Consider the following 13983-nt stretch of genomic DNA (forward strand, 5'->3'; position numbering starts at 1 on the left):
AGAAGAGTGGTTATCTACATAGAGATTAATGATGAAAAACTCATAATTAATACTACTTAAAAAAAAAGAGTAAAAGGAAGGTTTTAGAGTAAACCTTGAGAACTGGAACATTCTTTTATTCACAGAAGGAATACCTGAACAAAGAGTTAATGCATTTGGACCAAAGACCTTGGATCAAGACCAAACTAATTCTGCAGGATGATTGATGGAGTAGATTCCCATCCAGAGATCTGCTATTTCCTAGCCCCACCAAACACAAGTTACGAAGATACAGATTACAAAATGTCTTAGAGAAGCGCAACCAAGGTTTTTAGATGTTGTAAAAAAAAGAGAGTCCAGAGATTGAAACTTCTTGAGGGCATTTCTATCCTAAACACCATCAATAAGCTAAAACTGTAAATAACAGTGTGTGTGTTTTGAATAATCCCTTCATGCAGCTGAGCACTGGTAAACATTTCACAACAGGTTCATGGGGAAAAGAGCCCTGATTGCAACATTTGCCAATTTCTGTGGTCCCATCCTGGCTGATTTCAAGCTGACAACCTGATGTCACTGAACACAAGGTGGGAAGAGATCACAGTTGTTCTCCCAAGCTGGAATGAACGGTCTCCAACACACTACTGCTTTCATGAGTCATAACTAACAAATCCATTGAATGCCATATTTGGAAATCCATGTGTCCCGGACATACCTTGAGCTGTTCTTTGTAAAATTTCTCATCTCTAGAGATCTTTTCATTTTCCTTAGCATATGGATATATTTCAAGAACTGGAAGTTGGCAGGGATAGGTAAATGAAGAAAGGAGGTGAAGACGTTAGAGATGATCACAAGTGCCGGACAGATGGTGGTGCACTCACGAGACGGGAGGTGAGATGGGGGAGCTGGCTGGGAACAAGATGAAGAGGGGATCCCCTTGCCTTCCCATGATGAGGATATAACCTATTTGGAGAGCTGAGGATGTGGTATTGAACAGAAGGTTAGAAACTGTTCCTGGAGATAGAGAATCACTCGTAGAAGTTAGAGAAGAGGTCAGGACACAGAATCAATTATGGAGGGAAAATGCAGTGATGGAATCAAAGGGCCAAATAGTGAACTTTTTGGAGATTTGGAAGAAGGTAAACCAATAGAAAAGATTTAATTGGGTAAGTAGGAAAAATAAAGAACACCAAGAAATACCATGAAGGAGAATGCTGAAGGTAGACAAAATGGTCAAATGCTCCACAAAAGTAAAGAGAATAAAGAATGAGGAGAGGCTACTGCATGTCATTCAGGGGACAGAGGCACAAAACAAGCTTCAGGGAGTATATGGGTCACAGAAATCCACCATTGGGAAGACTGCCCCATATAAGAGTCAATGCTCCTTTCTTATAACGTGAAAGGCAGTGTAAGAACTGAAGGCTCCTTTCTGCCTAAAACTTGGTTTAGATCTAAGGAATCAAGAAAAACTAATGAGCCAAACGAATGAACAAAGGCCAACCACGCCATGAATAGAGCTAGTGTTGGGGAGAGAGGACTATTCCAGCTCCAAGACCTGGCTTGGTGAAAAATGGAAATTCTGGCATGGCTTCTCAGCTGCTCTGGGTCCAGGGGGAGTGGCCAGCTTCAATGTGGAAGGGCCTCATCCAGAACCACAGGATGGATGGCTGCCCCCAAGCGAGCCATCCCATGGCAGAGGGACTGGTCTGGCAGAAAGCTTTAGGGAGGGTGGCAATTTGGCATCAGAGTCTCTGCCAAAACAAAGCAACTCTGAAATGAGAGGAAATTTCAACTAACAAGGGAAAAGCTGAACCCAGGAGGAAGCCCAAACTGCTGGGCAACACGTGTGCCTGACTGGCCCCGAGTCTGAATGTCGGATTCAGTCCCAAAGGCTGAGACTGGCTCTGCCTTCCTGCACACGTGTGCACGCCTGCCCCTCCTCCCAGAGAGAGGTTTCTGAGACATGGTCTTGGCTGCGAGCGGGAAGACGTCTCAATTGTGCTTGGGCTGACCTCTTGGAGTGTGCACGAGCTTGCTCTTGCCCTGATGAATGCTTGCCTAGAAACCAGCCTCAGGTCCAACCCAGCTCACAGTGGTTACCTTCTGTTTTGTCTCCTTTTGTGTTTCCCAGCAAAAACCCTTCCAATGAGCGATTTCCTCCTCCTTCATTAGCAGTCCTGGGCTTTTCTACAGATCACCACTTCAACACCACTTCGCATTTCCCCTGACTTTGCAAGACTCTTGAGGAAGAGTATTCACCTGCTCAGAGCTCTGTAGGGCCCAAGGGCCTGTCAGCAATCTCATGGCCACCAGCCTCAAGGACACTACAAGCCAGATGGGAAGACCATAAGGATGCTCAGGAAGTAGCGCCCCATTGAAATGCAATAAAAATTCAGGTCATTGTAAGTTAAAACTGGGAAATGCTACATGATTTTAGGGAGTGGAAGACTTGACAGAGGAGGGAAGCTTAGAGCCGGACCCAGAATTTGAGGGCAATGACAAGAGCGAAAACGCAAAGGCAAGCACGAGTGAACAGGGCGATGGGTGGTGCATTGGTGATACATAACAGCAACAGCAAACTCAGTCATTCACAGAGAGAATGGACAGCGGAGAAAAGCAATGACGTCACCACCGGTCTCTACTCTAAAAGGCCAGTGAGGAGAGTGCATTCCACAAGACAGGATGGACCCTTGAAGATGTGTTTTTCCTAGAGACGAGAAGAAAAGAGAGAAGCCGAAAGCTTTTATTTCAGAGCACGGCAGGGGTTCCAGGTGCCCCCTGGCGACATCCGGAAACCGGGTGCCTGGTTCCTCCACCACCGCTGCTCACTCCCTGTCCTTCCCTTCCTGCCTCTTCCCGTGGTCAGGGCAGCACTTGCTCAGAGAAGTCATTCCCACGGCCATCCCTCCCTTGGACACACTTAAGGGCTAAGCAACCCTCACAAGGATGAGGGGCAGATAGGGAAATTCTTCTCAGACCGTCATGTGCATTACGACCCCTGGGGATCTTGCTGAAATGGAAATTCTGATTCCCTAGGTCTGGGTGGGACTTGAGAGTCCTCATTTCTCACTGAGCTCCCAGTTTCTAAGAAGACGTCCATTTGGCTGGTCCCTGTGTCACACTTAGCGTAGCAAGGTGATAAAGCATTCACAGTGCCAAGAGTTCTCTCCACAGACGCACGGTCCTTCCCTCCCGGAAGCTCTGTTTCTAACCTTATAGAGAGAGTTACTGCATCCTTCCCCTCCTCCGACAACGGGGAGCATCAAGACTTCACTTCTGGGGCTTAGCTGGGTGACTGGGATAAATACTGCCTCCCCACTAACCTACCCAGGTACCCTCCTCTCTAACACCTTTGCTCGTTTCCCCCTGTCTGAGGCAGTCCCAAAGGAATGTTTCTGCCTTGGGGCTTCTACTGTTCCATGTGTACATAGGAGGGAAAATAAAGCAAACCAGGTTTTGCACACAAGGCTCCCCGGGGCAGACTTCTCCCTGTCCTTCCCCATCCCTAGCCTAGCGAGGATGTCTCACCCGCAGCAGCCACATCTCTTAGTCCAGGCCCTGACTGTCGGAGGAAATGCTTCTGCTGTCCCTCATCACCGACCTGTAGTGTGGCAACTTACTGGGGAGAGTCTTGGCCACTGGCACTGGCTCCAGCTCCTTGTAAGTTGGACAGAGGGAGTGGGGCATGGTGCAGATCCTGGAGAGATGGGTTCATTTCTTTTCTTGAGTATTTTCTGAGGGTTTGTGGAAACATTTATGTAGACCCTCAGTGGCCAGGATGAGGACCATGACCTGTGGCTTGTCAGCTAACATAGCTTTTAAATACTAGCAATTAAATGAGCTAGACAGTTGAGGCAAAATATAAAGCTGGAGAAGATGCAGGCAGAAGTACTATAATCCAAGCTACGCCAGGAGAATGTGGACTTTCCCTCACAGGGATAGGAGGGGCCCACTCTGCTAGGTGTTTCCATACCTGATTTCTCACATTATCCCCACAACACTCACTGCATTAAAAGAAGGGAAAATGGGGGCTCAGAAAGGTCAAGTATATTGAACAAGGTCACGTGTTCATCAGAGCTGGGACTCCACCATGGGTCTGTTTGGCTGGAAAGCCCTTGCTCTTGCATGAAAGACACGAGCATACACTCTTTGTACTAGACTTGGGTCACAAGAACTCGGGTTTGACTCCTAGCTCGACCCTTGGGCAGGTCACTCCATTTTCTCCCTGTAGAAATGGAGACAACATCTGCTCCCAGGGCCGCTGTGGGATGAGATGAGAGCAGTAGGTTGAGACTGTGCCCAGCACGGAACTTAGGACTCAGGGAAGTCCGTTAATGTCAGTTCCTGCTCTTTCTTATCTCTTGAGATTATTTCTGATGTTAGATTTGTTGGACTGCCTCTCTACTCCCCAGAGATACACATCAGGAGGCAGTGACTGGAGGTTATAGGACTCTGATTACACACCTGAACTACCTGCTTCAGAATCTGTGCTAAGACCTCACCCTGTAGCAAGACTGGAGGGAAGGGCTGGGATACGAGTACCCTCAGTTCAAGAAACTCTGGGGAACTTAAAGTGGATCTTGCCGGCAAGAAGACCTATAGGAGATCCTGAGCAAGCAGATTTCTTGATGGACAAGTGATGGAAATACTGTGGGCTGTGAGATGGTTTGGAGATGGGAGAGTGATACAGAGGCAGGGAATCAGGTGGGCAGTGCAATATAACAGACAGAACCCTTGGAACAGAGTCAAAGGCATGGATTCTGCTCCTACGTTGCCAGCTGTGGGAGCCTAGGCAGCTGAGTTCAGCTATTTGGGTTTCACTTTCCCCACCTGAAAAATAAGGCATTGCTGCTAGACTGTGTTAAGTCCTGCCAGCACCAAAATGATATGTTAGAATTCTGCTCATTGCAATTAATTTGAGCTTGAGATGATAAGGGTAAAATTGGCAGTGGTATCAATAGGATGTAGAGCAAGTCAAGGTATGCAAGGTGTTCAGAAAGTTGAAATGACAGGGTTTAATGAATAATTCCATATGAGGAGACATAGTGGGGAGAAGAGCCAAACTGATTTGGAGTTTATCCTGGGACGCCATGACTTTGGCAGTTCCAAAAGAAGGGGAGTAATGGGATTTGGTCTAGGAGAAAGGCGATGAGTACAGTCTCAATAATATTGAATGAAAACTGAAAACAAGCTGTATGTGGGCCTGGACCAGGGCATTTCCACAACCCCGAGAGAGAGCGAGCGAGCGCCTCCTGGAACCTAGACACTTGACCCACCTCACACTAGTCCCAGCTCTAATCTTGTGGAGGAAATATCCAGAGGCTGAACAAAGGAGGGGCAAAGAGAAGGGACTGTAGGGTTAGGAACGGCCCTTACCTTCGACCAGTCTCCCGTGGTTAAATGTGGAGGACAGTCTGTTCTGGCACAGGACTTATGAGAAGATGCCTTGGGTCCTTGGCACAACTCATCTGAGAGATTCAAAAAGCTGCCATCTGTCAACAGCTGCCGACAGGTGACTCTCCGATTCTGAGTTCCCCCACCACAAGTCCTGGAACACTAAGAAGATGGAAGGTAGTGAGTCAATGGGCTTGGCCACGACGTGTTGGTGCAATGCAGGGCCCTTGCAGTCATAATCGTGGTGGCTGAGGAGTCACCAGTCTGCCATACCTGCTGCCATTCTTCAATATGCCAGCTTGGAGGGCAATCAAACTGATTGCATGCTTGCAAGGCATGGGGCTTTTCATCTCTACATTCCTCAGCAGGGGCGGGGGACTCCCCGGGGTGTAGGCAGTATACATCTCGGGTCTGGATTCCAACACCACAGGTAGCTGAGCAGGGTCCCCAAGAGCCCGTGTGCCACCTGTACCAAAAAAGCAAGTGGGGAAAGTTGAACTGTCCAATGAGACTATGCGCAACCATCAGAGCACGGGCAACTTCAAGTTCTTCTCCGGACTTCCAAACTTCATGCTCCAGATATAGATCCTAGAGCTAGAGTATCTCCATCAATATATCCAGTTAAACCACTGAAATATAAGGTTTAAAGGCAAGAAGTGTCAGGAAAGCATTTAAAGATTTTACCCATTTGGGAAAGTCCAGAGCAAAAAAGAAGCTGATTTCTCCCCAACCTAACCTACCATCATACATCAATAATGAAATCTTGGTTTTGTTTTGAATAGAGCCCCAAGGCAAGGATGATTTATCTAGGTGTCAAAAGAAATTTTAAATGCTTAAAAGCACACTTCAGGAAATTTTCAGGGCACCTGGATTCATTATTTGGAATATCCCTAAGAAAATTCTCTAGTGCTAGCATTGGATTTACAACACGTATATATAATGTGATTCCTTTCCAATAAGATCTTGGAAAAATCAGGTTTTCTCATGAAACATCTGTAAAAATGGAAAACCAGGGCAGCTGCTTTTGATACGTCTTTCCAAGCTGCCTTGAAGGCAGATTCTCTCAATTCGCACTCCCAGTGGAAGCACCTCAGAGCTCCTAGTTTCCTGCACCCACACCCACGCCGGGCAAGATCATTTTAAAAAGTATTTGCCCATCTGACAAGTGAAAAATTGTATATTATGGCTATTTGAATTTGTGGATGTTTAATTATTAGTGAACATGAATTTTTAACTAGTTCCTGTAGAGCTCTATCATGAGGAAACAGTTTTTAAATGCTTAAAATGTACACAAAAGGATGCTTACTCCAAGGCACTTTTTAACAGCAAAAAAGTTTTTTAATTATATTTGACAAAATGGAAGGTGGCAAGCTAAATGTTTAACAGTAAAGGCAAAATAAATAATTGTCTATATAGCACAACTCTGGCAGCAATGAAAATAAAATAGATGTGCAGTTATTGATATAGATAAATGTTCATGATGTATTTTTATTAGAAAAGAAAACAGGTCATAAAATACCTCATCAAGTATAATCATATAGTTTTGTGTATTTATAAATTCATGCAGAAAAAATTTGGGGTAATTATATATCAAAATGTTAACAGTGGATGATCTCTAAGTTATAGGATTTTTATTTTCTTTATTATTGCATTTTTTTTCTAATTTTCTTACGCTAAACATCAATTATCAGAAAAACAAGTAAGTTCTTTGAAAAAAATAGTGTTTATCCGAAGGTGATTTTCATTCATTCTCATTTCTAATTTCCTACAAAAAACATGTTTTCCTTGCATAAATAAGAGGAAAGAGGAAAAATGAAAACTAAAAAAGAATATTCAAGCAAATATAATAAAAGAGTAAAATTTTTATTTATGAGGGCAAAAGTTCACAATGAAGATATAATAATCATGCAAGTATGGAGACTGAATAGAAAGGATAAATATGTATAAAGCACAAGCTGTGAGATATAAGAGAAATGGAAGGATATATAATAAAACATTTTAAAAGTCATAAAATACTTGTCTCAGCCCCTGGCATAACAAGAAGGCAAACTTTAATAAGAATAAAGAGAATTCTTATTTCATTACTCCTTTCTATTGTTTTTCTAGCCTCTATTTCGTTTATTTCTGCTGTGATTTTTATTATTTCCCTCCTTCTGCTGACTTCGGGCTTTGATAATACATTTGAAAATCTTGACAAAATAGATAACATTTTAGGAAACTATAAAAAGTTCTATTCAAGAAAGAGACTAGATCCTGCTAATTTTGCGGTTGAGTTCCTACAAATTTTCAGAAACAAGTGAATTCCCATGTTATGTAAGTTGTTCCAAAGAAAAAGAGGATTAAAATATTTTAACGCATATTATGAAGCTAGGAAAAACCTGAGCGCAAAATCTGACGAATACATAGAAAGAAAAATTTTTTACATATGATTATATATTCTAAATCCTAAATAAAAGGGAATGTGTATGTTGAAGCCCTAACTGCCAAAGTGCTGGTATTTGGAGGTGAGACCTTTAGGAGGTAATTAGGGCTAGATGAGGTCACGAGGGTGGAGCCCTCACCAGGGAGTTAGTGCCCTTATAAGAAGAGAATCCAGAGAGCTTGCTCTCCTCTCTCTCGGCCACAGAGGAAACAGCAGGAAGGCAGCTGTCTGCAAGCCAGGAAAAGAGCTCTCAATAGGAACTGAACTTGATCTTGAACTTTCCAGCCTCTAAAACTGTGAGGAAATAAATTTTTGTTGTTTAAGTCACCAGTCTATGGTATGTTGTTATCACAGCCTGAGCTGACTAATACAGTATACTTTCCGACCACAGTGGAACTATATTAGACAATCTCCAAATATCCAGAAACTATGGAATAATCTAAATTACTCATGGGTCAAAGAAGAAATCACAGTGGAAATTAGACAGTATTTTTATATGCATGTTAATAAAAATATGAAATGTCAAAATCTGTGGGATGCAGCTGAAGCCATTATTAGAAGAAAATTAATAGCTTTATTTTATTTATTTATTTTTTAGTTTTTGTGAATTTATAGGCTGGAGATTAACTACTTTCTTTCTTTTTTTTTTTTCCTTTAAAGATTGGCACCTGGGCTAACAACTGTTGCCAATCCTTTGTTTGTTTTTCTTTTCTGCTTTATCTCCCCAAACCCCCCCTGTACACAGTTGTATATCTTAGCTGCAGGTCCTTCTAGTTGTGTGATGTGGGATGCCGCCTCAACGTGGCCTGACGAGCGGTGCCATGTCTGCACCCAGGATCCGAACCCTGGGCCGCCGCAGCGGAGTGCACGAACTTAACCACTCAGCCACGGAGCTGGCCCCAATAGCTTTAAATGTATACATTAAAAAGAAAGAAAGGCTGAAAATCATAATCTAAGTATCCATTTCAAGAAATTTAAAAAAGAACAGTAAATTAAACCAAGTAAAGTAGAAGAGAGGAAACAAAAAAGATCAGAACAGATATGAATGAACTAGAAAACAAAACGAAAGCTGGCTCTTCAAAAGACTAATAAAATTGATAAATTCATGGTGAAATATGAAGGACAAAAAAGAGAAGGCATAAATTATCAACATTAAGAATTTAAGAGGGGATCTCAAAGCATTAAAAATAATAACTATAATAAGTATATAATAAAAATATTATGTCAATAAATTAAAAAATTTACATAGACTGAAAATATTCCTACAAAAACCAACTAATCAAAACTGACACAAAAACGGAGAGAAATCAGGGGACAGCCCCATGGCTGAGTGGTTAAAGGTCCACGTGCTCCACTTAGGCAGCCTGGGTTGGCAGGTTCGGACCTACTCCACTCATCAGCCATGCTGTGGAGGCATCCTGCATACAAAACAGAGGAAGATTGGCAAGTGATGTTAGCTCAGGGTGAATCCTCCTCACCAAAAAAAAAAAAAAAAAAAAAAGGAGAGACATCTAGGGGCCAGCATGGTGGTGTGGTAGTGAAGTTCTATTAAATTAGATTTTGTAATTTAAAATATTAAAAAAATAATAAACTCTAGTGTCAGTGCCTTTGGCAAAACTCTACTAAAGATTTAAGGCCTAAGTAAGTCCAACCTTACACAGACTCTTCAGAAAATATAAGAAGGGGGAAGACTTCCCAACTCATTTAGGCCGACTTCTCTCATAAACACAGATGTAAAAATTCTAAACAAAATATTAGCAATCTGTGATACATATAAAAAGAACGTTACATCATGACCAAGTTGGGTTTATTCTAGAAAGGTAAAGTTGGTTCAATCTCAGAAAATCAACCAGTGTTTATGACATTAACAAAATATAGGAGAAAAATCATGTGATCATTTCAATGGAGGCAGACAAAGATTTGATACATTTCAACAGATATTCATGAAAAAATTTTCTTAATCTGAATAAGTGCATCCAAAAAAATCAAGTGGTGGGGTGGAGGTGGGGGAGCAGGAGAACAGAGCGAGATAGCTGATTGAGTTCCCCTGTCCCAAAAAATGGCAACAACTGTTAAAAAGAGGCATAAGAGTGAAGACATCCTCTCATACAAAATAAACATCTCGGTAGACCAGAAATCAAATGGAAACACAGTGGTAAAGTGGACTGAACTTCTCCAGGCTTACTGGATGCCAGGATTGCAAACCTGCAAGGACAGCTGAGACTCCAATTTGTACATGGAATTTAAACAATTAATATCACAGGAGATGGGTGACTGGAACTCAGCTCACTTCTAGAAACAAAGGAGTAGAGTGAAACAGCCTGACCCGTAACTGAAGGCTAGAAAAGAGATTCAACTGTAGCCTGTGTGTATGGCTGGTGTTGACAGGCTGCCTGCGATGACGTGAAAGAATGGAGATCACCTGGAGCCCGGTTATTGAATCAAGCTATCACATTATTTTGGGAGGGGTTCTGCAATCTTTCTCCTGGAATGAACTTGCAAGGAAAATGATCTGTCTTGGCTTTGCCTCTGAGTGGAAGGAATCAAGAAAGTCTCCCCTACCTTATGCTAAGTGAAAGAAGCTAGACACAGAAAGACAAGTGCAAAGGAAGCAATATGAGACCTGGTTCTGATCCATGGAGCTTGGGAAGAGGAACTCATTCAGATAACCATAAAAACTCCAGGTAGGAACACGTAACTCCCATTCAATATGAGCTTGCAAACAAAAAGGTCCAAGGAGAGAAAAAAAAAGTTGATGACATGAAAGATAGCAAACACACTCAACAGATAAGAGAATTCTCCCCAAAAGAAATAGAAGTAACAATAGCAACGCTCGTATAGCACTAACTATTTCCCACACTTGGTTTTAAGAGGTTTACATATATTATACTCTCTTTATGCTCACAGAGTATGAAAAAGACTTTAACATAAGTATGTGTGTGTTGGGTTTTTTATTCTTAGGGGCTAATAGTGATCCAGGAATTAGCAGATTGATCACACGTGCTTAGTTCTGTTCCCTTCCACTCACACCAAAAAAAATACCTACTAAAAAGACAGTAAAGGGATAAAATGGGATTAAACAAATGCATATATCCACAAAGACAAGGAGACAGTGAGAGAGGAAGCAAGCTGAAGAGAAGTTGGAAAAGTGGTGATTAACTCAGCAGCTTGGAGAAATCCGAAAACTAAGCTGGTAGTTGGGAAGGTCCAGAAGTAATCAGCCATGAAAGGATCAGACACAAGATACTTCTGGAAGTAAGGTACAGTTGAAGCTAAATAGATTGGTTGGCAGTCTTTATATAAATCTGAACTCTTTTTGCCTGTCCTGGGCACACAGGCGAGGTATTCGCCCATGCCACAGCAGAAGATGGGGAGTTCACTGAAGGATGTGAGGAGTAGCTAGAAGTGGGTGACTGTACTGATGACAGACATTCACTGAAGGTCTGCACATCGTCAGGCGAGACTGCCAGACTTCCTCCTTGACTTGGCTCAGAGAAAACATTTTTGATGGACAAAATTGGAAATTTCACATGGTTCACCTTCACATTTGTTTTTTTAAAAGAAAGTCTTCCAAGTATTTTTGATGGTTTGTTGTTTCTACTTTAGGTTTTCATTTTCTGTTTTATAAGTTTAAATATTTTAAATAAGCTTATTTTATATTTTCTATCTGATAATTCCAATATCTGATGCTCTGTGGATCTGATTCCCTACTGATTCTCATCCATTGTTTCTTCATGAGTCTTTTCATTATGAGCTCATGCCCACTAGGTCTTTGTGGGAATTTTAAGTTCTGGGTAGGAGATCCATTCCTCCACACAGGATTTGCATTACTCTGTCGAGACCACCGTGAATTAACTTTTCAGAGCACACGGTCAGCGTGGATATAAACCCTACTCCTATATAAAGGGCTGCTTGTCACTTTGAAATTCTCAGTGGAGGTTTTAAAAAAACTGCTTTATTGAGGTAACAGTGACATGTAAAAAGCTGTACATATCTAATGTATACAACTCGATGCGTTTGGAGATAAGTATACACCTGTGAAACCATTACCAGCATCAGGGCCATAGACAAATCTATCACCTCCCAAATTCTCCTTCCATTCCCTTTATTATCATCATCATCATCATCATCATCATTACTTTGTGTGTGGTAAGAACGCTTGACATGAGATTACCCTCTTACCAAATTTTAAGTATATAATACAGAATTGTTAGCTACAGACACTATGCTCTATATTGGAACGCCATTACTTACTTATCTTGCGTAAGTGTAACTTTATACCCTTTGACCATCACCTCCCCATTTCCCCTTCCCCCCAGCGCCTGGCAACCATCATTCTACTCTCTGCTTCTGTGAGTTGGACTATTTTCGATTCTACACGTAAGTGAGGTCACACAGCACTTGTCTTTCTGTGTCTAGCTTCTTTCACTTTGCATAAGGCAAGGGAGCCTTTCTTGATTCCTTCCACTCAGAGGCAAAGCTAAGACAGACCATTTTCCTTGCAAGCTCTCTTTTTCGGGTGGATATATTTTTTCTAATTTGCTTTTTCACTGAGTTAGACCCCGGCTTTATATGGGTATCTCCATTCTACTCCTTATTTTCTGCAACTCCAACAGCTTGTCTGTTGCCGGGCAAAAACTGTTTAAGCCACAAGGTCTAGATTACTGAGACCGGCAACTGTCCCCATGGAGGCACTAACTTTATTACTGGGTTACCATTCTAGCGTCATGCTTCCCCTTGTTTTCGGCTTCTGAGGACTTCCTGTTATTTTCTTACCAGTTCTACATTTCAAGTTATTTTTACATACTTTACCCAGTATTTTAGAAGATTTTAGCAGAAGGGCATTCAGGATATCTAGTCCATCACAAGGCTAAAAATAGATGTCTACCTTCATGGAAATAATAGTTCAGCAAATTTAGCTCTAGGGTTATCATGATTTTCCCTCAGTACTCTGGAGATATTATTCCTTTGTTTTATGCAAACTCCAGTTGTTAGTAAGTTCTTTGTGGTTAATTTGTCTTTCATGTCTTGTAGCTTTTAAGATTTTCTTGTCATCTTTAGTTTTCTGCAGCTTCAGCATTATATATCTAAGTGGGGATTTATTTTCACTTATTTCTTTTGATACTAGGAGTGGATATTTTTTCTTAAGTTTTAGTAAACAGTTTATTTAATATCTCGTTTCTTTGCCATTATCTCCATATTTCTTAGCTTTCTTCTCTTTTCCCCACATCCTCAACTTTCTGGGCTTTGATTCATTCGACTTTCTCAGCATATCTTCAAGTCAGCAATTCTTTCTTCAGTTGTCTATTGTTTATTCTTTTATTTCATCGACTTCTTTCACTTCTGGATTTTCTAGTTTGTCCTTTTTAATATTCACTTGTTCTTACTACATTTCTGCCTATTTCTGTTTCATAATTTCTAGTTGTTTATGTGGACATTATTTTCTAATTTATAACTCCGAAGATCCTAATAACACTTCGGTTAAAGTCTTTCTCAGATTGTCTTTGTGTTTTATTTTCAACTGGAGTGAATTCATCTTTCAACTGGGGAATCTGCTGGCTCACTTCACTAGGATTAGATTTCTTCATGTGCTTTGGAGTTTCATTTTTCAGGCTCAACGTGAACAGAGTTTCTCTTTCCCCACCTCCCTTTATCCTTTCTCCGTCTCCAGTTTCATTTGCCTCCACCTGGCCCTCCAGGGTCTCCAGGCTAGAACCAGGTCTTATATGGAGAACACAGCACAGAAGCACCGTAAGGACACTGAAGATCTAATCACTGAGCTAACAGGTCATTGAGGATCGTGTCTGGTCACAGGCTCCATTCGTGTCTGTCCCCCACCCCGCTAGGTGAGCAGGCTCATGGAACAATGGCTTCAGGTTGTGATCAGCTCTTTTTCTGCTTCCTCTCACAAAGCAGCAGAGAACCTGGGTCCTCGCTCATGAATCAAAAGGAAGATGTTCAGTCCCCACTATCCGTAGGAACTGAGCTCTCATTTACCCCAACTGCTTTGGGGTCACCAGCCCAGAAGAACCTCAGGTCCTCCCACCTTTCACCCTTCCGTTCCTTTCCCAGTCCAGGCAGCTGCTTTCATGATTTGGCCCTGGCTATGTTGTTTTCTCTCTTTTATCTGTACCTATCATTGGTCTGTATTGGGAGAATAATGTGAAATTAAAACAGCACCTTAATTGGAA

At 41.9% G+C, this 13983-nt stretch overlaps 1 protein-coding gene across 3 annotated transcripts in view; it reads right to left on the reverse strand.

Moving 5' to 3' along the window:
* Window positions 1–13983, reverse strand: part of ADAMTSL3 (ADAMTS like 3) — a 319874-nt gene that overhangs the window by 77909 nt on the left and 227982 nt on the right. For all 3 annotated transcript variants that reach the window (XM_070494283.1, XM_014842654.3, XM_070494290.1), the window contains exons 18-19: window positions 5644–5836; window positions 5353–5532 (exon numbers count right to left, since the gene is read on the reverse strand). In XM_070494283.1, the coding sequence (XP_070350384.1) occupies window positions 5353–5532; window positions 5644–5836 (373 nt within the window). The remainder of the gene's footprint in view (window positions 1–5352; window positions 5533–5643; window positions 5837–13983) is intronic.

The sequence above is a fragment of the Equus asinus genome, chromosome 2 (genome assembly GCF_041296235.1).
Source record: "Equus asinus isolate D_3611 breed Donkey chromosome 2, EquAss-T2T_v2, whole genome shotgun sequence".
NCBI lineage: Eukaryota > Metazoa > Chordata > Mammalia > Perissodactyla > Equidae > Equus > Equus asinus.